Genomic DNA, 25633 nt, shown 5'->3' on the forward strand with positions numbered 1-25633 from the left:
GTAAAGTTACTAGGGGTGGGACAAAAAAATCGATTCGACCGAACCATCGTTCATCAAGGGGAGCTAAACGACCGTATCGGTAGCAGACTTGTCAACCGATACAAAATCCGCCAGGAATCCTAAGATACATTGCTTGTAAAGCTGTGGACCAGATATCGCGTGGCTGTGAATCGGTTGCGAGTGAGGCTTTATGATTTTCATAACAATAGCAAGAGTCTGCGCCGTGCTCTACTTGTTTTGTTTACATTTCAGTAGCATCACTATTCAAGCTACTTCCGTGTTTACAGAGAGCTAGCAAAGTAGCGCTCACAGACGCTTCATTCCCCACTCCGCACCTTTTTTTTGGGCGGGGGGCACCGTCAACGCCGTGCTCGCGACACGGCACGCGCGCATTTCGTACATCTCGGTATTTCCCATGGCTATCGAGTCGTCTCGGTGCACTTGTATGTCCCGGGCCGGCGTTGGTACTGCACGCGAGCCAAAAAGAATAACTCCCGTGACGATCCAATGCATGGATTCAAACGACACAGGTATGTCCCACAGCTAAGCTAAAAGCACACTGCAAGTATCTCATTTCTCAGTTTGTGGCTCCCTGTCAATGTCTACAACTAGCATGAGCAGCAGATAGGAGAACTGAGACCTGCCCGCAATTACGTCATCCAACTCAAAATGAACGACAGCCCAAAAAACAAAATATAAACAGTCGTGATTCTGTGGTCATCATCGTGTCTCAGATTAAAAAAACAAAAAAGATGTCATACATTAATCAAAAATGAATGTGATGGCAAAAGAAAAACAAAAATTGTTAAAAACCAAAATTGTTGATTAAAAAGGGAAATGAACTTTTGGAAATATTTTTGCATATATTAAGTGGTTAAAATCCCCTCCGTGAGCCGGCACCTTAACGTGGTGGAGGGGTTTGCGTGTCGCAATGATCCTAGGAGCTATGTTGTCTGGGGCTTTATGCCCCTGGCAGGGTCACCCATGGCAAACAGGTCCTAGGTGAGGGGCCAGACTAAGAACGGCTCAGAAGACCCCTATGATGATTAAAAATTTTGGAGACGCGTTTCCCTCGCCCGGACGCGGGTCACCGGGGCCCCCCTCTGGAGCCAGGCCTGGAGGCGGGGCTCGCTGGCGAGCGCCTGGTGGCCGGGCCTGCACTCATGGGGCCCGGCCGGGCACAGCCCGAAGGGGCAACGTGGGTCCCTCTTCCCACGGGCTCACCACCGGTGGGAGGGGCCAAAGGGGTCGGGTGCAGTGTGGGCTGGGTGGCGGCCAAGGGAGGAGACCTTGGCGGACCGACCCCCGGCTACAGAAGCTGGCTCTTGGGACATGGAATGTCACCTCTCTGGCAGGGAAGGAGCCCGAGCTGGTGTGCGAGGCCGAGAAGTTCCGACTAGACATAGTCGGACTCGCCTCCACACACGGCTTGGGCTCTGGTACCAGTCCTCTTGAGAGGGGTTGGACTCTCTTCCACTCTGGAGTTGCCCACGGTGTGAGGCGCAGAGCAGGTGTGGGCATACTTATTGCCCCCCGGCTCGGCGCCTGTACGTTGGGGTTTACCCCGGTGGACGAGAGGGTAGCCTCCCTCCGCCTTCGGGTGGGGGGACGGGTCCTGACTGTTGTTTGTGCATATGCACCAAACAGCAGCTCAGAGTACCCACCCTTCTTGGAGTCCGTGGAGGGTGTGCTGGAGAGCGCTCCCTCTGGGGACTCCCTCGTCCTGCTGGGGGACTTCAACGCTCACGTGGGGAATGACAGTGAGACCTGGAGGGGCGTGATTGGGAGGAACGGCCCCCCTGATCGGAACCCGAGCGGTGTTCTGTTATTGGACTTCTGTGCTCGTCACGGTTTGTCCATAACGAACACCATGTTCAAGCATAAGGGTGTCCATATGTGCACTTGGCACCAGGACACCCTAGGCCGCAGTTCGATGATCGACTTTGTAGTCGTGTCATCGGATTTGCGGCCGCATGTTTTGGACACTCGGGTGAAGAGAGGGGCGGAGCTGTCAACTGATCACCACCTGGTGGTGTGTTGGCTCCGATGGTGGGGGAAGATGCCGGTCCGACCTGGCAGACCCAAACGTATTGTGAGGGTTTGCTGGGAACGTCTGGCGGAATCCCCTGTCAGAAAGAGTTTCAATGCCCACCTCCGGCAGAGCTTCTCCCTTGTCTCGGGGGAGGTGGGGGACATTGAGTCCGAATGGACCATGTTCCGCGCCTCCATTGTTGAGGCGGCCGATCGGAGCTGTGGCCGTAAGGTGGTCGGTGCCTGTCGCGGCGGCAATCTTCGAACCCGCTGGTGGACACCAGCGGTAAAGGATGCCGTCAAGCTGAAGAAGGAGTCCTATCGGGCCTTTTTGGCCTGTCGGACTCCGGAGGCAGCTGACAGGTACCGGATGGCCAAGCGGAACGCGGCTTCGGCGGTTGCTGAGACAAAAACTCGGACATGGGAGGAGTTCGGTGAGGCCATGGAAAACGACTTCCGGACGGCTTCGAGGAAATTCTGGTCCACCATCCGGCGTCTCAGGAGAGGAAAGCAGTGCACCATTAACACTGTGTATAGTGGCGATGGGGTGCTGCTGACCTCGACTCGGGACGTCGTGAAGCGGTGGGGGGAATACTTCGAAGACCTCCTCAATTCCACCAACACGTCTCCTTTTGAGGAAGCAGAGTCTGGGGACTCTGGGGTGGGCTCTCCTATCTCTGGGGTCGAAGTCACTGAGGTGGTTGGAAAGCTCCTCGGTGGCAGGGCCCCGGGGGTGGATGAGATCCGCCCGGAGTTCCTAAAGACTCTGGATGTTGTGGGGCTGTCGTGGTTGACACGCCTCTACAACATCGCGTGGACATCGGGGACAGTGCCTCTGGATTGGCAGGCCGGGGTGGTGGTCCCCCTTTTTAAGAAGGGGGACCGGAGGGTGTGTTCCAACTACAGAGGGATCACACTCCTCAGCCTCCCTGGTAAGGTCTATTCAGGGGTGCTGGAGAGGAGGGTCCGTCGGGAGGTCGAATCTCGGATCCAGGAGGAGCAGTGTGGTTTTCGTCCTGGCCGTGGAACAGTGGACCAGCTCTACACCCTCCGCAGGATCCTCGAGGGTGCGTGGGAGTTCGCTCAACCAGTCCACATGTGTTTTGTGGATCTGGAGAAGGCGTTCGACCGTGTCCCTCGGGGAGTTCTGTGGGGGGTGCTTCGGGAGTACGGGGTGCCGGGCCCCTTGTTACGGGCTGTTCGGTCCCTGTACGACCGTTGCCAGAGTTTGGTCCGCATTGCCGGCAGTAAGTCGGATTCGTTTCCGGTGAGGGTTGGACTCCGCCAAGGTTGCCCTTTGTCACCGATTCTGTTCATAACTTTTATGGACAGAATTTCTAGGCGCAGCCGAGGAGTGGAGGGGTTCCGGTTTGGTGGCCTCAGCATTGCATCTCTGCTCTTTGCAGATGATGTGGTGCTGTTGGCTTCATCAGGCCGGGACCTTCAGCTCTCACTGGAGCGGTTCGCAGCCGAGTGTGAAGCGGCTGGGATGAGGATCAGCACCTCCAAATCCGAGACCATGGTCCTCAGTCGGAAAAGGGTGGAGTGTCGTCTTCAGGTCGGGGATGAGATCCTGCCCCAAGTGGAGGAGTTCAAGTATCTTGGGGTCTTGTTCACGAGTGAGGGTAGGATGGAGCGGGAGATCGACAGGCGGATCGGTGCAGCGTCTGCAGTGATGCGGACTCTGTATCGGTCCGTCGTGGTGAAGAAAGAGCTGAGCCAAAAGGCAAAGCTCTCGATTTACCGGTCGATCTACGTCCCAACCCTCACCTATGGTCACGAGCTGTGGGTCGTGACCGAAAGAACGAGATCCCGGATACAAGCGGCCGAAATGAGTTTCCTCCGCAGGGTGTCCGGGCTCTCCCTTAGAGATAGGGTGAGAAGCTCGGTCATCCGGGAGGGACTCAGAGTCGAGCCGCTGCTCCTCCGCGTTGAGAGGAGCCAGCTGAGGTGGCTCGGGCATCTGGTTCGGATGCCTCCTGGACGCCTCCCTGGGGAGGTGTTCCGGGCATGTCCCACCGGTGGGAGGCCCCGGGGACGACCCAGGACACGCTGGAGAGACTATGTCTCTCGGCTGGCCTGGGAACGCCTTGGGATCCCACCGGAGGAGCTGGTTGAAGTGGCTGGGGAGAGGGAAGTCTGGGTTTCCCTCCTGAAGCTGCTGCCCCCGCGACCCGACCCCGGATAAGCGGAAGAAGATGGATGGATGGATGGAAGTGGTTAAAATGTGTTTGATAGATTTATTGTTCCATAAGGTGGCTTCATATTTCTTTTGGCTGGACGGTAGGTTTATTTCATGTCTTAAATTTATGTTTCTGAAATACTTCACAATGTGCACATATTCAATGTGTTGGTGTCATTTTAAAGGTTAAATATTTATATTTCAAATTGAATTATCAGCCTTTTGTTTTCCTGATCCTTATTTTGAATTAAAAAAAACAAAAAAACAATTATAACTGTCAATAATGACTAATAAATACTTAAACTGATACATTTTTCAGTCATATCGCCGAGCCCTTTGTTGTGGTCCATTTAAATAATTGATTCAATATATAAAAATATAGAAGACGTTGTTGTTGTTCTTTTTTAACACGTTTGTTGATACTGTAAAAATTTGTGGTGTTTTAAGATTAATGTTTACAAGCAACAAATGTCACTATAAGTTTTGAATATTGAAATGAATCGTATCGAAACGAAAATTGTATTGTTCCCAAACTTAATCGAACTGTTCTGTTCTGAAAGATAATCGTTTTTCAATCGAATCGCAACCTGTGTATCGAGATACACAGACTCGTCACCAGAGCCCAGGCTTAAGGGGGGCACATGAAATGCATGGGCGGGCCCAATTATTATGAATACCATACTGACAGCATTAACTTGCCCAATATATTTGGATAAATTTATGTAGCACTGTCGTGCATCTATCCATTGAATGGCGCCCGCTGACAGTATTATCATAGACCGCATTTACAGTACACACACATAAAGTAGACTGCAGTGGCGTCGTGAGTACGTTGACGCCGCAGCCGTATTGGATGAGGCAAAGTGAAGCTATTTGTAAAGATGCTTCCTTCTGTTTCTCCTTGGAGATGTATCATCAAGCCACAACTCATTGGATTAATAAGGAATTATTATTACCTTTGATTATATTGTCCCATTCAAAGTCAATCTTACTATTTTTGCCAATGTAATGGCAAATACAATTGCCACATCCAATAGGGCGGATGTGCTGACATATTGCTTCGAACAGTGTCTGCAGCAGAATTAAAAAGAAAAAAAGGAAAGCAAAATCTTACCTCATTGGAGATGCCAAAACGATATGTGGGTCCCGTAGTTTTTTGTTTTTTTTTCCAAGTGACTCTTTAGTTGCCGACACGAGTTTGAAGTATGTCCCTCCTCACTTGTCTTGTGCGCCAGCTTCTCAGAAACTTGCAGCTTCACTTGTACAAAATGTACATGACTCTTGCATTGCACGCCAACATTGACACATTTGTCGCGTATAAGTCAGCGTAAGGCATAGCTAGCATTATTTTCAGTAAGACTGTGATGGCCGTTGCAGATAAGACTGGCTATCAATCAAACAAAACCATACCGCTATTTCTTCATATTGTGACATCTTGCAAGAATGCCGCCAGAAAACGTTATTTGGAAATGTCACCCTTTTTAGTTGTCTTGTACAAACGGCCACCGTTGGCCGTAGCCGACGCCAAAAACAGGAACAATTCGGCGAGCATTTGAAGCAATGAACTGAAGCAGCTAACACAAACGTAACACACCTCCGACACCGCGAGACCTGTGTTGTGTTTACTGACACTCGGATATAAGAGTGCTAAACCGAATGAATGGAAAAATATAATAATAAAAAAAGGAGAACAATTTTAGAGATCCATGCCTCAAATGGGCGGGCACAATCATTCTTGGTGGGCGGGCACGGACCCCTATGGCCCGCCCATGGTGACGGGTGTGGAGATACATATCGAATCGGCCTCATGTCAGAGATTCCCACAACTAAAAGTTACCTATTACCATTTTAGCAGTTCAAAGATCTGTGACTTGTTTCCCCATCAGGTATAGAGTGCCAGGCCAACCAAGCTTCTGCAACATCTGAGGAGTGCACAGTAGCCTGGGGTGTCTGCAATGTGAGTTTCATTGAGCTGAACAAACCTGATCATGCTTGTCATTTATTCACTTAGTGCATTTTGTGTCACATTAAAAGCGTCTCTAACCAGCTAGGACGCACCATAAAAAAAATTAAATGGGTACATGTTTTTAATGAAGACACTGACACGTTAATGTTGAGACGCTCGCGTATTTACATTTGTTTTCCTGATCCACAGCACGCCTTCCACTTCCACTGTATTTCCCGCTGGCTCAAAACTAGACAGGTGTGCCCTCTCGACAACCGAGAGTGGGAGTTCCAGAAGTGAGTAAATTTAGTGATTTAGAACTTCACGTTGCATAAATTGTTGGAATGTCAATATGTCCTTTTTTTTTTTCTTTCTCCCCCCCAGGTATGGACACTAGCTGGAGGACTTGAATCTCTTTTTTTTTTTTTTGGTTTTACCCACAATGCATCTCTTCCCTTCCAGCTTGTAACCAGTGTTTGTGCACATTTTTTGTTTTCAAATAAACATAAATAATATGACAGAACAGATTTGAGTACTCCTACTTATTTCTTATGACTGAAACTGTGAAATCAGTAGGATAGCAACTGATTAAATGCTGCGTCATGGGCCTGACTTGGATGTAATATTTTATTTCTAATGCATTTGAGTGGTCCAGTAGTGACTGGACCTTTGATTATGTAGTAAAGCTCATACACTGGAAAATATCTAGTGAAATGGCAATTTTCAGGCTTTAATTGCATGCCAAAGTAAAATAAATACAGTGCATTTGGAAAGTATTCAGTGCTTCACTTTTTTTCACATTTTATATCAATGGAGGCAGCATAAGTGGCCAAAACAGCTGGACGAGGCTCAGAGGGCAATGATCTTTTTCCTCAAAATCTGACACAACACAGTATGACTTTTTTTTTCTGTAATAGATTTGTGCATACTGTACAAAAAAAAAACAACTCTAAAATGATTTACATTATTCATAGCCTGCGTCATGAATCTTAAAATTAAGCTCAGGTGCACCCACTTTCCAATGATCAGCCTTGAGAATTTTCTACAGCTTTAGAATATATATATATATATATATATATATATATAGTACATACATATAAATTACTAAAAAAAATTAAGGTTCCTTCAATTTTTTGAGCAGTATTTAAGGTCCCACAGTTTCCAGTGCTTTCTACAGACCAAGCATGAAGTCAAAATTAATTGAACAAAGAGCCGAGTTAGGATTGACCTACCTAAGGCACAGATCTGGGGAAGGGTACAGAAAATAATCTGCTGCTTAAATTAAAGTTTCAAACAAGTACAGTGGCCTCAATAATTCGTAAATGGAAGTTTGGAGGCACCAAGCCAGTACCCAGAGTGGAACGTGAACATTTCTGGAGAGAGACGCACCCCAATGGGGTAGATAATGCCACGGACTTCCGACTCCCGGGTTTCCACACATCAGCGCCGTTTCCGGCCACTGATGGCCGCATTCCAACACTCGCAACAGCAACCCCACCCCCACCGCATGCATCGGCGGGAGCACGCAGGGCGTCTCAGCTCACAACTTAAAACAGACGGGCACAAAGTCGGATGCGCAAGTATTGGGACGCGGCTCACATGTCGCAAACCGGAATCAAAGCTGATGTGTGAAAACCCGAAGTCCCGACGCCTCCGTGGCATATACCCATTGACAAAAGATAGCAACAATGTCCATGTACATTCAATCTTATTTTTTCAAGGATTTCTATTTAAATGCTTTCTTTTATTATGTTATGTGGATATGCAAGGCAGTTCAAAAAACACAAAGTGACTATTAAAGTTGTGATAATATACAACAGGGTGATTTGGGGTTGCAGAGTGCACTTAGGCGGCACAGTGGATGACTGCTTAGCATGTCCGTCACTCAGTGTCTAGGATGTGGGATGGAGTCCGGGGTTCGGCCTTGCTGGGTGGGAGTTTGCATGTTCTCCCGTGCCTGCATGGGTTTTCTCCGGGTACTCTGGTCTCCTCCCACATTACAAACATGCATGGCAGGTTAATTTGAACACGCTAAATTGTCCCTAGCTGTGATTGTGAGCGTGAATGGTTTGTATATGTTGTGGATTGGTTGACAAACAATTGAGGGTGTACCTTTACTGCCCGAAGTCAGCTGGTATAGGCTTCAGCACCCCCACGACCCTTGATTAAGCGGTTAAGAAGATAGATGGATGAGTTTGCTGTTTGAAATAAGCGATGTCACATATGCCTTTGAGAAACAAGCTTTATTAACCATTTACCCCAAATGGGTCAGACACCATACCCCCTTTTTTTTTTTTTTTTTTTTTTTTTTAAATGACAATAGAACAAAAGAAAATGGTTTGGTTCCAAAATTTGAACAAACCCTCACCGTTGTTTAAACGATTGTAAAAATGGGTTAGCAAGTGCAGGGAGATCTCAGATTGCAAAAAACATCAACTTTGTGGTTAAATGCCAGCTAATTCACATCACAGAGGCCAAATAAATATGCCCCAGACTCCTCTCTGGTTGCTTTTAGTACTGATTAATAAGCTCCGATTTGAACTCACCCCCCAGCTTCTCGGGAAACAAGCACTCCAATTAAGTGACCAACCGAGAACATTTGATCTGCACACCGGATTACTGAAAAGCCCTCAAAAAGATTGCTGCAGCGAACAAAATCCTCATGTCATGCCTATGGCTGAGGTGCTGGGGTACCGAACTTGGTGCCCAGCTTGGTGAGGAGTGCCATGATCTTGGGGTGGCTTTTGTAATTTGCGATGTTAGCTGGATTCTGTGCCACATCCTGGAAGGCGGCCATCACCTCCGGGTCCTGGAGTGGGAAAACGGGAATAGAGGTGGGAAAAAATACATTTGAAAACGGAATGGACAAGTTTTGCAGATCCAACTTCATCACATGTAGTATTCCTCACCAATTGTAGTGCTTGGTAAATATGTTTTGTGTTAGCGGGTCACAATTGATCAGCAACATACAAATAAATATTTGTGGTTATTTTTTGCAGTGATCTTAATGGATGAAATATCTTTTTGTTACTAGAAGTGGCATTTGGCTCAGATGTGTTCTAGGGTCAAACTGCAGAGATTTCTACTGCCCAAATGTCAAACTCAGTTACTAGTAATATTTGAAGTGTGTCATCACGAAGTACCAATCAGCCCCAGGGAGCATTGAGTCACCTGCATGGCTGTGAGCAGCTCGGGATCCTGCAGGAGGTCATTCAGACCGGGCATGCCGGCGGCTCCACCTGGGAATCCTGCACCACCCGTGTTAAATCACACATTCGGAAATTGAGTTTAAGAAATAAAACAAATGCACAAACTTGAACTGCTCTGATAAAACACAGTTAATGATCCAGTGTCATTAGTGCACACAGGAAGAACAAAATGAAATAGTGCACATGCTAAAATGCAAGATTTTTGACTCCCACCTGGGAAGGTTCTTGGTCCTCCTCCCCCAGCCCCCCTGGCTTCCTCTTCCTGTAGAGATGTGAAAGACACTTTATGAATATACTTTTATTGCTTAGATGGATGAAAACTGACTCAAGCTTTGCAAAGCAGAAATTGGCACAAGTTGTTTTGGAGTGATTGCAGATCATTATTACTATTAACTAGACTAAGTGCAATTGCTGGAGAAATTGCATGGGAATAATGCTCAACGCTTTTTTTTTTTTTTTTAAATCAAAATCTCTATTTTGTTGCAATGATATTGCATAGATTTCCAGTGTTAAAAAAAAAAAAAAGGGGGAAAATGAAATGAAATATAGGACTGACATCCAGCACACAAAAAATAATAAAATAAAATAAACCATAAAATTAAACCTTCATGACCATTAAATATTCAGCTTTAGTAATGATTATGGATAATCTATGTCAATAAAATAAACTACATAAAAGAGATGTCAAATTGCGGAATGTCAAGGGCCTAAGGCGACTGACGCGTTTAAAAAAGGTCCCCAGGCACGTAGAAATCTCCCATTAGAAATAATGGAGAGAGTATCTGATCTTTTCAATTTTCAAGCATGTCAGCCAATCGGGGTGCGTGGGAGGAAAGGGATCCCTCCACCTGAGGAAGACAGACCTCCGCGCCAGGAGGGAGGCAAACGCTAAAGTGCGGCGCTGTTCAGAAGAAAGTCGAACGCTCCCTGTGACTCCAAATAAACCAATAGGGGGGTTTGGCTCCACCCTCACTGTCAAAATCTGGGCGAGGGAATAAAAAACGTCTGCCCAGAATTTGCTAAGTTTAGGACAAGTCCAAAACATATGAAAGAGTGAGGCATCTGAGATATTGCATTTGGTACAGAGTGGGCTGATGTCGGTCGGGATAAAAGGTGGCCAGTTTGGTTTTGGAGATGTGAACTCTGTGAACCACTTTGAATTGGATTAAATTATGACGAGCACACAGAGATGAGGAATTGATTTGTTTTAAGACGGATGACCATGTCTCCTCAGAAAAGGGGGCACCAAGGTCGTCTTCAGAGCCAACATCATGCTGCAAAAAACAGACAGGCCTCCTCTGGTATGGATTTGAGGAGAGGACAATGTCAACAATATTCCTGTCAGAACTTAGTGTGGTGGGCAATTTAGAAAGTATAAAATGTCAAATTTCTAGACAACGGAAGAAATTTTACTTTAAACGTGTCAATTTATTATGTAATTGTTGAAATGATGCCAAACTATTATCAATAAATAAATCTTTGAAGTGTGCTATTCCCCTCTGACTCAACTCTTTGAAGGTGGGGTCATTGAGTGAGGGTTTGAAAAAGTAATTACATAATATTGGGCTAAATGGTGAGAAGTCATGTAATTTGAAAAACTTTCGGAACTGAGACCAGATCCTCACTTAACCACCGGATTTTTTTAAAGATCTGGTTGAGAGTGGATCAATGCAGCCAGGGATACGTCGTATACGTATATATAATAAATATATATAATATATACTAAATATATATATATATATATATATATATATATATACAAAATATATATACATATACATATATATATATATACATATACATACATATTAGGGGTGTGAATTGCCTAGTACCTGACGATTCGATTCGTATCACGATTCACAGGTCACGATTCGATTCGATAAGATTAATCCCGATACGAATTTATAAGTCGATTGTTGCGATTTTTTTTCATTCAAATTTAGAAAATACTAATCAGTAAGCTTGTAGAGTGTAAGATTTATATGAAAATGTATTATTTATCTGAAATTTCAGTCTTATAGAGGTTGTAATCTGTTTCATGTTTGAACAGCATTAAAATAAAATATTAAGGCTTAATGTTCCGTTCATATAACATTCTTCCATGCTCACGGTGTGAATCCTAACCCGAAGTCAGACGTTTTGTTGAATATTTTTCCATTAAAAATGGAAGTTTAAAAATTTATTCACACACACACACACAAAAAAAAAAGGCAATGATGATAAGACGTTGAATCGGTAAGACTACCGAATGAACAATTCTGAGCTCTTAAAAAAAAAAAAAAAAAATCGCGTGATGTAGTATCGCGATATATCGCCGAATCGATTTTTTTTAACACCCCTAATACATATACATATATATATACACATATACATACATATATACACATATACATACATATATACACATATACATATATATATATACACATATACATATATATATATATACACATATACATATATACACATATACATATATATATATACACATATACATATATATATATATATACATATATACATACATATATATATACATATATATATATACACATATACATATATATATATATATACATATATACATACATATATATATACATATATACACATATATATACATATATATATACACATATATACATATATATATACACATATATACATATATACATACATATATATATATATATATATATATATATATATATATATATATGTGTGTGTAGTGATACTTAGAAAAAGTTCAACGTCTGTCCCATTGAAAATGAATGGGCAAAAGTTTATATTGTAGCGAGTAGTGATGGGAGTCGGAGGCAGAGTGTTGAAGTCCGGAGCCAAAGACCGGCGATTTATTGACATCAGCTTCTCAGCGTTTAACAGCAACAACCACTCTGCGCGAGGCTCACAGACCTACCAACATTTTGTTCTTTTAAAGTTCATCCCATCCAACTCCTCCTTCGTCCCAAGGTTCCGTGGGTGAATTATGTTCTCATCACCACACAAGCCCCCCCAGAATTCACCCATAATCAAACTCCGGATGACGGGGCGGAAAAACTGCCCGACCCCTGCGGGTAAAGTACCCAGAGAGCGCGGGTGGGAGGGGCACAGCAGAAACATCAGAACCGTCCCGCGCACCAACTGGCGGGGATGCAGGAACAACTGGAAGGGACCCCGCACGGTCTCCCAGGTGCAGCCTAGGGGGGCGGCCTCGGCAGGGGGCGCGGGGCAAGTCCAAGGGTCCGGCCAGGTCAACATGAGCCGGCTTCAGCCTGTCAACAGAAACAGTTTCGGAACGGCCCCCAACATCCACGACCATAGTCTTGGCACCATGCTGCAGGACCCTAAATGGTCCGTCGTAGGGGGGACTCAAGGGACCACGGTGTGCATCGTGTCGGATGAAAACAAACTCGGCCGACTGCAAGTTGGGGGGCACCCGGGCCACAGGGGTGCCATGCTGCGATGTGGGCACGGGCTGGAACGCACCAGCAGCATCCACCGGCGGCCCTGGCCTGGGTGCGGGCCAAGGCGTCGCGGCGTCCGGAATGAAATCTCCTGGCACTCTTAGCACCTGTCCATAGACCAACTCAGCCGACGAACACTGCAGGTCCTCCTTAGGTGCAGTACGAAGGCCCAGCATGATCCAGGGTAGCTTGTCGACCCAATTACCGTCAGAAAGTCCAGCACGCAAAGAGGCTTTCATCGAACGATGGAACCGTTCGCACAGCCCGTTAGCCTGAGGGTGATAAGCGGAGGTGCGGTGTAGCTTGACCCCGAGGCTTTCAGCAACAGAGTTCCAAACCTCTGACGTGAACTGCGCACCCCTGTCGGACGAGAGGTCCGCCGGCGGTCCAAACCGAGCGACCCAGGTCCCGATAAACGTCCGGGCCACGTCACTGGTCGATATGGAGGTGAGGGGAACGGCCTCCGGCCAGCGGGTCGTCCTGTCCACAATCGTCAGGAGGTAGGTGAAGCCCTGGGAAGGAGGAAGCGGACCTACGATGTCGACGTTGACATGGTCAAACTTCCTCGCAGGGACTTCCTCGACCGCCACCCTTTCAACTTGCAACCCGTTGTCGGAGCCCCGAAGCAATTGGGTACCACGATCGGAAGCCTCGTCGGCCGCCATCCGCGGAATCACGGACGATTCCACGCGCTACTACCACGTCGTGTCCGCGCTCGGGAGCTCCACGGCGGCCAGAGCCGTGAGTTTTATCACCTCTCCCCCGGCACGGGATATGTACGCGGGGCTCAAAGCGTACCTCCTTAAGACAGGGGTGGCGAGATCCGGTCCTCGAGGGCCGCAGTCCTGCTGGTTTTGGATATTTCCCTTTTTCAACACAGCTGATTCATGATCAGCTCATCAGCAAGCTCTGCAGAAACCTGATAACGAGCCTGTTAATTGGAATCAGCTGCACTTCGAATAGGGAAATCTACAAAACCTGCAGGACACCGGCCCTCGAGGACCGCAGTTTGCCACCCCTGCCTTAAGACCTTCGAGCTGTCACGGCCGGAAAGGGCTCGCCGCCTTTTCGCCATCCATGGCCTGGGGGACAGTAAGCCGTCCGAGCTAATGGAAAAAATGCTGAACCTGCTTGGCGCGGAGGAGCCGAACTTTTTGTTAATTGAACTGTTTCTGCGCCACATGCCTCCTCATGTCCAGACAGCGCTAGCGAACACTACCATCTCCGAGTCACGTGATCTGGCAGAGGAAGCTGACCGTTTTTTCCTGGCCACCCAGCGAGGTCTTGGCCTCTGCACGCGCCTTCCCCGTCCCGGCGACCGCAACTGCACCTCATAAGGCACGCGCTGCCGTGGATGGCCGATCAGCCCCTGGCTTATGCTATTTTCACGCACGTTTTGGAACCAAGGCGAAGAGGTGCCACGCCCTTTGCTCCTTTGTTGCATGGGAAAACGGCAACGCCTCCACTCAGTTGCAGCTGTGAGTGGGGGCGCACAGTGCCGGCTGCTGTTTATCATGGACACCCTCTCCAGACTCAAATTCCTTTGTGACTCCGGCGCCCGCAGAACCGTGTTGCCTGCCTCGGCTGAAGATGCTGCCGGGGGCACTCACGGCCCGCACCTGTCAGCGGCCAACGATGCACCTATCCGGACCTACGGCACTAAGACAGTGGATGTATGTTTTGGGGAGCGCCGATTCACTTGGGACTTTGTCACTGCGGACATTTCTTTTCCCCTTCTTGAGACCAGCGGAGTTCGCCATGTCGCTGAATTCGATCAAATTCTCAGCCTCGGAAACGTCAACGAGGCGGATGTCGGGGTCACCAATGTAGCGAATAGTGATGGGAGTCGGAGGCAGAGTGTTGAAGTCCGGAGCCAAAGACCGGCGATTTATTGACATCAGCTTCTCAGCGTTTAACAGCAACAACCACTCTGCGCGAGGATCACAGACCTACCAACATTTTGTTCTTTTATCCTTTCATCCCTTCATCCCATACAACTCCTCCTTCGTCCCAAGGTTCCGTGGGTGAATTATGTTCTCATCATCACAATATTAAACATTAAATTGTGCTAATACTGTAAGTAATGTGGGATCATACGATATTTACCCCAGGAGGCGTGAATTTTTGAAGCTAGTTGAAATTTGAACAGTGAAAATTGGAAGTATGCGGCAAAAAAGTATGGAGAATAAAAATCACTATATGTGGGAATACTTCAGCATTCCCACAATGACATATTGTAATTAGGGCTGGGACAACGCGTCGACGTCATCGATGACGTAGACGCAAAAAAAACATCGACGCAATAAATGCACGTCGATGCGTCACTTTTGGCGCCATCGCGCAATGTCTGGGCCACCAAATACGTATACGTTACCTTGCAGACAAAACACAGGGCGGAAAAAAAAAAAAAAAAGCAGAACGTACAATACACATGTATTGTGCACAATTACAGTGTAGCAATGGAGGGCAACGATCGTTGTGGTTTGCGGCTACCCGAAAGACATGACAAGCAAGCTACATGTACCGGCAGGGGCCGGGTCAAAAATGGAGAAAGTGGGGAGTTTTTTTTTTAATTGTCGAAGTGTGAAGCAAGCTAGCAATGACACAATACAATGATGTGTCTATTGTTTCTAATAGATAGATGACGCGGAAGCTGAGAAGCGGAATTGCCTCCTTTTTTTCTTCCGTTGTGCGTAGCGCGACGGGATACAGTTATTGAATCAAAAAATAGCAGCGACCGCAGCATCGAGTAGCAGCGAGTCCTGGGAGAAGAAACGACCTCGTAATAAGACGTCCGAAGTATGGGAGTACTTTACACCTAAAAATGCAAAGTACTTGGCATACCATAAAAGCACAACCGCGATTAAGAGGAGGCACCCGGGAGCTTCTTGGGTGGAGAAGACATCGTAAGTTTTCAACTTTTTTTTTTCTTTCCTTGTTGGCAATGAGTAACCCCGTCATTCATCCAAACTGCACCACGTAACTTGTGCTCCAGCCTCGCACACAGAACATGTACCCACTGCCCACTTTAACACACACTTTTTTTTTTTTAATTGACACACTCTTCAAATACACGTAAACTTTTTTTTTTTTTTTTTTAAATTTCTGTCTATTAATAAACAAGCAACATCCATGCCATATGAAAGGCTTTATTCAGTGACTGGAAATATAGTTAACAAAAAAAGGGGCAAGCCTGACAGCTGAGCATGTTGAGATGCGAACATCCACTCCAACACAACACATGACTACAACACACACACACACCTGAGCAGATGCACACAGAAAGCGTGAGAGTGGTGGTGGAGCTGTGTTGTTTTGAAAATTGCTGCCGTCACCACTGCTGTTAGTTTTTTTTTTTTTTTTTTTTTAATGATAAGATTTTGGTTCAGTTTGTGGCTTTTGCAGTTTTAGTTATTATAAGAGAGCTTTATTTTATTATTTCTTTATTGTACGATTCTATTGCACTAGAGCTGTGTGCACTTTGTCCTATTGTTCAATAAAATTCCTTTTTGAACTTGAATAAAAATATATTGGAAAGAAGAAAATTGTTTTACTCATGGAGATAAATTAGCATTAATTGCTATAGAGGTCAAATTATAGGGAGATAATCAATTGAATCGGAATCGAATCGCATTTAAAAGTGAATCATCGATGATTCATCGATGCATCGAAAAACTATTTTCTAGATTAATCGATTACAAATATAATCGTTTAACCCAGCCCTAATTGTAATAGAACAAAACAAAGACTAACAAATGAAGGGAGCAGTGAAACACTATACACCACATTCAAGCAGTGTGGGGTCTCACTACACTATTTTGAAGAGTAACAAACAGACCGAGCAGACTCACCAAACACATTCTCAGTCTGTTCAAGTTGCAATGGTGTTTAATTTGAAGGTCACATTTCCAAAGTTTTCCATCTCAATAGTGGCAGTGGAGAGCGCTTAATAATGGAGTTATTGAGCAATAGCCATAGTACAATCTGAAAACCATCTCAACATTATTGCTTTCTTTTGAATTATGCTTTTATATAACAAGTGATGTGTCGAACCAATATGGATGGAAGAGGTACTTCAGTCGTATAATAAGCTACTAAACAAGGAAGAGCTATTCGTCTTCTGTTCTTTGGTATTTGGAGTGTCTGAAATCGAAACCTGGGCTTCTGTTTACCCCAAATGAAAGGGGAGATGTGCAAGTGCCATTCACTGAACCGTTTTGGAGGGTACTGCCACAGTTTATGATTGTAAAAACGAAAGAGCATCTGACACAGCGCACTATTGACAAAGTCTAGCTACTTTAAGCAATACAGTAATGACCCACAGACGCATATCAAGATTTAAATGGGGCATATGATAAATTTACTTTTTGTTTGTATACTAAAATAACTAACCATTAAGTGTGAAATGATTTAAGTAAATCTTTGCGTTCGCTGGCTAATTCGGAAAATTAAAGATATTTTAAGACACCTAAAAACCATTTGAGATTGTATACATCTCCTTTATTTATTTATTCTCCAACCAAATAACTCACCTTCTGAGCCCGAGCGTGCTCTTCCCTTGCTTTCTTTACACGCTCTTGTTTCTCTTTGATCTCCCTCTCTTCCCTCTTCCGTTCATATTTGCGCCTGTGCTCGATGATTCTGTTAGCCTGAAATGAAAAGAAAGGGTACAATATGGCGTCATATTGATGTTGCAGCCAGCAACTCCATTATGAGCTGGAATGAATCAAGATGTGGAATATATGAAGATGTGGTTGCTATCCATGGAAAGTTGGCAGTTGACAAAATGGGAATAAAAATTATATTTTTCAGTTTAAAATATTTTGACTTCCGCAAGTAACCAACTACTAACTACTCACGAAAATCTTACAGAACATTTTTGTGCAAAATCAACCTCGTAAACTGCACTCCATCTAACCTTTGGTTGCACCTCCTTCAACAGTGCATCCGCATCCTCATCATAATCCAGTTTACATGTTGTGGCCAGATCCCGGGCGGCCTCCTCCCAGTGGCCCAGCAACCTGAAATGTCACACGTACATCACAATGTCATTGTGGGCTAATATTGGAAACAATGAAAATTCCAACAAACAGTTCCCAATTTTGTGCTTGCTTATTTTGAAAGTGCAGAAGAGACGATTTAAAGATTGCAGTGACTCTTGTTATTGTCGGCCCTTTGAACAAAATGAAGTGATGGCAAACTACAACCACAATGTAATTATAATTTCTAAATGAACATCATAACCTTTATTCACCTTATTTCTGATGGCTCATGTATAATAGGGATGTAACGATACTGGCAATATCATTAGATTAAAATTCGCACTATATATCATCGTCGTTATTTCACGATATTAAAAGCTGTACATCTGTTAAAAAAGTTGGGTTCATTTCCATTTGTGCAGTCCTATCACCCTTTGGTGGCTATTTTAAAAAAAAATGCAGTTTAATTTCCACAATGCATGTTTTGGCCCTTTAAAATCCACACTAATGGTCAGATGAAGGTGAACGTAATTTGCTTGTGAACCAAGTCAATATGTGGAGGAACTCAGTGTGTGCTTACAAAAGCACAATATTGTTTTTTGTGTGTGTGGGTTATTTTTTAGGACGAGCTCATTTTTTTATTTTTTTACAATATTGCGACCTTTTTGTATCGCCAACCTCCTCACAATATCATGATAATAATCGTATCGTGACCTTCATATCGTGATGTTTGGATATCTCTACACCCCTAATGTATAAACAATGATGGAAGCGACTTCCTGTAAGACACCGGGAAGTAGCGGTGAGCCATTTGTTACAATGTCTTTAGTTTCCTGGTGCAGCTTTTTTTTGTTTTTTTTTTCCTTTTCTAAATGATCTTAAGACCCTGGCTCGTAGTATTTCAAAATGTCTTGCACAGCTTGGGAACTGAGATTTAGGAAGTGAGATTGAAATGTTTTCTCTTTCAAGATGCAATAAGCAGCATTCCTACATTGCTTCAAGTCTGTCACTATCATAGAAAGTGGCCTTGCGTAACCAGTCACCATGTAAACAAAAGGCTGGTTCCGGTTCAAACTGGAAGTCACTCTCATAATTCATACAAAGGCTTATGGGGGAACAGGAATAAAGTGGATGATGACTGTTTCAATAATCTAATTTTCAATTTGGAAGCCTCAGCGTGAAACCCAAAACGTACGTACTTGTGCGCTTTCCCCCTCCACTTGTAAGGCTGCGCCGAATCCGGGTTAATCTTGATGGCTCTGTCACAGTCTCTGATGGCCGCGTTGGGTTTCTGCATCTTAATGTAAACGCTATCAGACGACAGTAAATGAGTAGCATCTCAGGGGAATGACTCAAACATTTAGATGACCTCACCTTGCCCTCTTTGCGTACATAATGGCCACACAGGGGTTCAGTTTGATAGCCTCAGTAAAAAGATCCAGAGCTTTCTGTAGATCTCCTAAAAGAAATGTGAATGACCAAAGCAGAGATTTTAGTACAGTTTGGAACTCTGCTAAGGCAAAATGGTAAAAACTAGATTCCCCCTGTCTATATATGAAGTGTAAGTTCAGGATCTCTACCTATTCAAGTGAGTTAACCATTTTGTTTTGCTGTTTGAACGTGTAGTGTAGATTTATCCCATGTATAGAGCCCTCAATGAATCTTGAATGGAGATGGTCACTAAAATATCTAATTATCCTTTGACGCATTCTGCTTAAACTGGGTTCTCCGGTTCCATTGCTGAAAGGGGTCCTCGAAAATAGCAAATGCAGCACTGGACATGTGAGGCCTAGGGGTGGGTGATATGGCCTAAAAATTATATAACGATATTTCAAAGAAATTTGCGGTGACGATATTGGTAATAATTACTGATTTGTGATTGGCACTTCAGAATAATAGCACTTTTATTGCAGCAACAATATTTAAGCCACTTTTTTTTTTTCCCACAATTGAAATATAAACAAAGTGCAAATATAGCAACTGTAATCGAATAAAATGGAAATAAAAACAGGCCAGATGGTGTTTACCCTGCGAATTGTAACATAACTATTTAAAGGACATTTACTTAGCAAATACAATGAAAGCACATACCTTCAGAAGTAAGTGGCAAATTGCATGAGTCAAAAAAAAAAGTCCATTATTTTCTCCTGTGTGGTTGAGCCTCGTGTTGTGGGGGGAAATGCCAATGATACAGTAGCAGCCAGTTTGTGGCGTCATGCTTTGTACATCGCAGGCAAGTGTATTGGTAAGAAATGGTTTTCCCTCTGCGATTCTTTTGGCAGTGCTTATTGTTTGCCGCAATCGGCAGCAACCCTCCTGCGAACGTTATTTTGCCGTGAATGTCTCTGATTGTTTAATCAGAGGAGCGATAAAACGCCGTGATTGCTTGTAGACATTAATAGCGGGTATAAAAAAAAACACAAATGTGCATGTTTACACCTCTGTGCGACAGCAACTCACACGCCGTCTCGTTGAGAGTATGTTAGCTTAGCGGTCGGTTAGTATCACAAACTCAGGTGAACTAGATGGCGAATTACCGGTCACGGTAAAATAAACACCGCAGATTCTTTGTCTTGCCCAAACAATACGCGACCGCTTCAGTATTAACCAACCACCATCTGTTTTTTGGGAAGCTCACTCCCACTTTGCAGAAGACGTGACAGAAGAACTGGCTGTAACTCTTGCAGCCACACGCTCCTACATTGTTTTTTATGCAGCAATAAACGACGCGTGTACGTCCAAATTGACGTAAAATGTTATGCATTTCGTCATCATCTCAATTTCGCGATATTTCAAATTCTTATCACCCCAAAAAAATATACCGGTAATATCGTAGACCCCTAGTGATTCCCCAAGTATGTTTTCAACCACGATGCAGCTAATTATATAAAACATATAAACAAGTTGTAAGGGTTCTAGAGCACAGATTTAAATAAACACTATAATGTTCCACTCCAGCCCTTTAGGAAGCAGTGATCTGTTTACAAACTGTTTAACAAATGCTACAAAAAAAATAAATAAAATAAAATAAAAAAAGTCAAGAAAATGAGAGCACGGAAGAGAAATTCACAGTGAAATTACAAAAATGTTGGCAGCGCCTTTGTTACATTGGTCACACAGTTTCATTGAAAATACTGTTTTTCAGTTGTGCAGAATGCCGCATTCACTCACCTCCTCCAAGAGCATCAATGGCTTCCATCTTCTTCTCATTGGCCATGTCCATCATCTCTTCCGTCACCTGAGGGAACGCACACTTAATTTTCATGGCTGAAAAGCACGTGCGTTTTCCCATTGGACAAGTAGAACATTTCACCTCAACATTATCCAGATCTTCCATTTCCTGTGGTTCATCCGTGTCTGGTTCAATGACGCCCTCCAGATCCATTTCTGAAAACACAAGGGTTTCTTTTTGAGAGACATTTCTTATGAACTAGACTAAGTGCAATTTCTGGAGAAATCGCGTGGGAATGCTGAAAGCTGAATGCTAATAGCTGAATACTTATGAAGTAAATTGAAAGATAAATTATGTGAAAATTACAAAGTTTTCATTGACGTTGAAAGATAAATGAAGAAAAGGAAAACTTGAACTGCAATCTGTCTAAGGTGGGATTTACCGGTAATCATTTCAGAGAAATTATAACCCATTTCCTGATACGATAGTCAGTTGTTACCAAACTTTTGAATGTATTAAAACGTGGTCCAAGCGGGGTTTGAACCCATGGGGGAAGCAGTTGCTCTCAGGACTGAGCTAACTTGCCTTGTTCAAATTCATTGCTAATGGTGTATGTAGGGGTGTTTAAAAAAAATCGATTCGTCAATTTATCGCGATACTACAGCACGCAATTCTCGAATCGATTCAATAGGCAGCCGAATCGATTTTTTAACATCCATTTTTGATGGAAAAATATTCAACAAAACGTCTAAATTTCACACCTTAAAGGGACACTTTACTTATTGATCCATTTTTAGCAGCAAAAAGTTGCTACTTTTTCAATAATTAATTTGGTGACGTGATTATTTTTTTATGTACATTTAATAACTTTTAAACCATTGTTAAAATGAATCGAACGCCGGCATGTTTGTTACACGTGACTAAATAACCCGGATGTTTACGTCACTAGTGTGTAAACGCTACACTATGGAAGCACTATGCAACGCAGCCGTGCATCTAGCGTCAAACCCGGAAGGATTAAACCTTATCGCTTCGAGCCAACACGACAAAATAACACTACCGAAGGAAAGTCTGCCTTGGATGTGAAAGTTGTGGCGCCAGATGGTCTTTTCGGGCACAAAATAAACTTTGACGAACGAGTGAATCAGGCGGGGGGGTGAGTGGTGCTCGTGCGGGAGCTGCAGGAATGGACAATCCGCTAATGAATGTGTGCTGTCTGGAAATGAAAGAACTCGAGGATCGGTTCCTTGCGGACAATCTCAACTGCATCCTGGAACATGAGACATTCAACATGGCAATACTAAATAGACATTCTCAGGATAGCTTTGGTTGCGATGAAAGATGTGAAGAAGAAAAGTCTTGGAGGAGCAAATATCCAACAGGTAATGTGACACACAGTACGAGCAATGCAAAACGTGTGGAACTGACGAAATATTTCAGGAAAAAGAAAAAATAGTAAAATTAAATGTATCGTCGTTACAGCACCCAACCTCCCCTAGCTGTTTTTTTTTTCTTTTTTGCGTAGCGTCCCACTGCGGTCAGGCCAGCCGCCACTCGAAAAGACGAAGTCAAGCCAGCCGCCCCAACGATTGTTAATACTGTGCATTACGGTAACGTGCCGACGTGCCCCTGCGTTGGCCACCTTCAAATGAATTATGAAATAAAACAGTCCGTGCAGTATAATAACCAATGCCCCCCCACCCCCGAAACATGCCTACCTTTCGCTTTAAATTTGCTTCGCTTCTCCGAGATCTTTCAGTGGCCGTAGTAAGACCTCGATTTGTGGCGGCTGTTGTGAGAGTGAAGGCTCCGTGTTGCTAGCAGTTGCGGCTCCTCCATCGGCTTGATTATTTCCCACGTCTGGTTCTTTAAAGATACTCGGTACTGCGTTGGGCTTTAGTATAGAGATAGACCGATATGCTTTTTTCAGGGCCGATACCGATTCCGATTATCGGTAGTCAAGGAGGCAGATAACCGATATTTGAAGCCGATATTCATTTGCAGTAAAAGTTAAAATGTTGGCACCAAATTTTTGAATAATGCAAACCCTAACCGTTCTTTACAATGGATTCTCACACTGCACTTTTCATTTTACATCCTTCTATCTGCAATAAGACGTTGGTGGCGGGGGGAGTTAAATGTGGGGGCCAATGTGACATTACCTTTTATAGCATTTGGGATACTTGTAGTTTTATTCTATAAATGTTATATTTTTATATTTTGAAGTAATAGGAGGAACCCTGTCATTCAAAATGTGCATCAGCTGTGGCATTACTTATTACTACAGCAAAAAAAATAAAAAAATTCCATGAGAAAAACTATTCATCCCTGAACACCATACAGTTCTTGTAGACCTTATTATAATTATTGTTATTGTTACCATATAGACAGTTTTGATAAGCTGAGGATCTTAAATCGAGAACAGCAATATCATGCTACTCCTCTCTACAAGAGAACTGTCAAAAGACACTTCATCATGTAGTTTACTGCCACTTAGGATGCCCCAATCAACGCAGAAAAAGGTCGAGTAAAATAACTTTGTTATAATAATAGTAAGAATAACTTGGTTAAACAGACATTGTTGCGGTGGACCGCTGCCACTTTCTGCTGTTTAATGTGTTTTACACTTATAGACACGTGTGTGTATATGGGCCCACTATTCTCTCACTACTGTACTGTACTGTATCACTTAATGGCACAGATGTACTTGTCTAAATAATAACTGGGTTGCAACATTGCTAATTCACATTAACAAGCACTGTCTTAGCTGTCCACATGAATAGTTACTAACACACGAGAAAGTTATACAACACACCAAACATGAGCTCATTATTCAAAGTATGAGGCACGTAACGAAATTACATCACTGAACATTAATTGCAGCCGACTACGGCCGTAGATGTTACATATTAGTGGCATCCATTGAGAGCATAATGTCCCAAATGACGGCAGACATGACGTGAAAAGAGAGACAAAACGAGCAAATAAGCACACTATACTTTAGTGCACTTCTCTACTAATGCCAAACATACGGAAGAGAACACGTTCGTGTAGTTAAACGGTGTTTGAGACACTTAATTTGTTACGGAGCGGACTTTAACGAGGTGCACAACGAGCTGTCAATCAAATCGACGTCGAAGCTTAAGGCACACAATGGCAAACCAGTGCGACAAATAAACACAATATAAAGTAACTAAACGCTATTTAGTGTCACTGTGGCATCTCACTGCATAATAACCGCTATGCAACAAGTAGTGGACGTGACCCAGAATGCAATGTGTGCGTCACGAGAGGTAAATATAATGACGTTACTCTACTCTTAACATGGAACTAGACAATATAATAATGACAACTGTTAATATTTGGAACCTTTCTAACAAACATTATTTACTTAATTAAGTGAAAATGTGTGTGATTCCCTCCCTGAGTAGTTCAAGTAACGAATTAACTACTGGGTGTTAGCCTACATGCTAAGCTGAACACACCACTGTTAGCTAGCGGGGATTCAATGCAAGGCAATGCAGCTCCATTCATATAGTGCATTTAATACACAACATAATTCAATGTGTTTAGCTTATCATGGTGAAACGATCGGCGGAGTCTCTTCTCTTTTAACTTACCTTCGAAGCATGTGTCTGTCGCGTTGTGTCCGTGGGTGCGTGTGTGACCGGCTACTGTGATACAGGCATACACTACTGATTGGTTCTGGCTCTTGCACGGCTAACCAATCAAATGCTGCTATGGGCGTTACATTGCTGGAGTTGGACTCCATAACAGACAGAGACGCTCTGGGCTGCATTCGAAGCGAAAAGACGGAGTTTTAAATGGATCGCTCATATCGGCCGTCAGATTAATAAAACAGACCGATACCGATATGTACCAATATGTCAAATATCGGCCCCGATTATCGGCCCGACCGATTATCGGTCTATCTCTACTTTAGTATTAGGCGTGTGGCGTACCCCATCTCAAATTGTAACATATATTCGAAGTCCTCATGCCTGAAATGTTCGCTGCGCGCACGCCTGCTTGTCCTTCGGGAGGTTGACAGCACTTAGCAAACAAACCATTGTCTACTCAAGTAGCTTTTTTTTTTTTTTTTTTTTTTTTTTGGGGGGGGGGGGGGGGGGGGTCTCGCGGGTTTTTCCTTGCCGACGCCTTGCAAAATTTTGCAATACAGTAAGGCATAACTGACGTTTGTGTCTTCCTCGTTGTTATGTCTGCGTGAACTACTGTTCCCCAAGCGAGTATACACACTAGTGACGTCACCACTCGGGGGCGTTGCAACACGGAAGTACTTCTATGTTGAAAAAAGTTAAATAAATCAATATAGGAGTGTATTCTTCAGCTCTTATGCATGTTTCGTAGCTATACTAACTATTTACTGCCAATCAAGCCATACATGTAAAATTAAAGGAGCCTTCCTTTAAGCATGGAAGAATGTTATATTTATGGAACATTAAGCCTTAATATTTTATTTCAACGCTGTTCAAACATGAAAAATGTTACAACCTGTTTGTTAAAGGGATCGTTCGGCTTTTTTTTAACATGAATCTCAATTTCATCCTCACCTCCTGTGTGTGCAATCAGCACTGACTTACCCTTGACAGCGTTCGGTGACACCAGTTCTGGTCCGGCGTTGGACGAG

At 44.0% G+C, this 25633-nt stretch overlaps 2 protein-coding genes across 5 annotated transcripts in view; one reads left to right on the forward strand and one right to left on the reverse strand.

Moving 5' to 3' along the window:
• rbx1 (ring-box 1, E3 ubiquitin protein ligase) overlaps nucleotides 1-6681 on the forward strand; it is an 8854-nt gene extending 2173 nt beyond the window's left edge. The window contains exons 3-5 of the mRNA XM_077502400.1: nucleotides 6100-6170; nucleotides 6369-6454; nucleotides 6543-6681. Coding sequence (XP_077358526.1) covers nucleotides 6100-6170; nucleotides 6369-6454; nucleotides 6543-6555 — 170 coding nt within the window. The 3' untranslated portion in view covers nucleotides 6556-6681. The remainder of the gene's footprint in view (nucleotides 1-6099; nucleotides 6171-6368; nucleotides 6455-6542) is intronic.
• Nucleotides 6682-8369: 1688 nt separating this feature from the next.
• st13 (ST13 Hsp70 interacting protein) overlaps nucleotides 8370-25633 on the reverse strand; it is a 28385-nt gene continuing 11121 nt past the window's right edge. For 2 of the 4 annotated variants that reach the window (XM_077502376.1, XM_077502366.1), the window contains exons 5-13: nucleotides 21127-21200; nucleotides 20985-21051; nucleotides 19188-19272; nucleotides 19013-19123; nucleotides 17750-17852; nucleotides 17364-17480; nucleotides 9581-9629; nucleotides 9330-9406; nucleotides 8393-8967 (exon numbers count right to left, since the gene is read on the reverse strand). In XM_077502376.1, the coding sequence (XP_077358502.1) occupies nucleotides 8830-8967; nucleotides 9330-9406; nucleotides 9581-9629; nucleotides 17364-17480; nucleotides 17750-17852; nucleotides 19013-19123; nucleotides 19188-19272; nucleotides 20985-21051; nucleotides 21127-21200 (821 nt within the window). In that variant the 3' untranslated portion in view covers nucleotides 8393-8829. Of the gene's footprint in view, nucleotides 8968-9329; nucleotides 9407-9580; nucleotides 9630-17363; nucleotides 17481-17749; nucleotides 17853-19012; nucleotides 19124-19187; nucleotides 19273-20984; nucleotides 21052-21126; nucleotides 21201-25633 lie in introns of all 4 variants that reach the window. The other 2 variants (XM_077502386.1, XM_077502357.1) reach the window with 2 other exon arrangements.

This window comes from Festucalex cinctus, chromosome 1, assembly GCF_051991245.1.
Source record: "Festucalex cinctus isolate MCC-2025b chromosome 1, RoL_Fcin_1.0, whole genome shotgun sequence".
In the NCBI taxonomy this organism is placed as follows: Eukaryota; Metazoa; Chordata; class Actinopteri; order Syngnathiformes; family Syngnathidae; genus Festucalex; species Festucalex cinctus.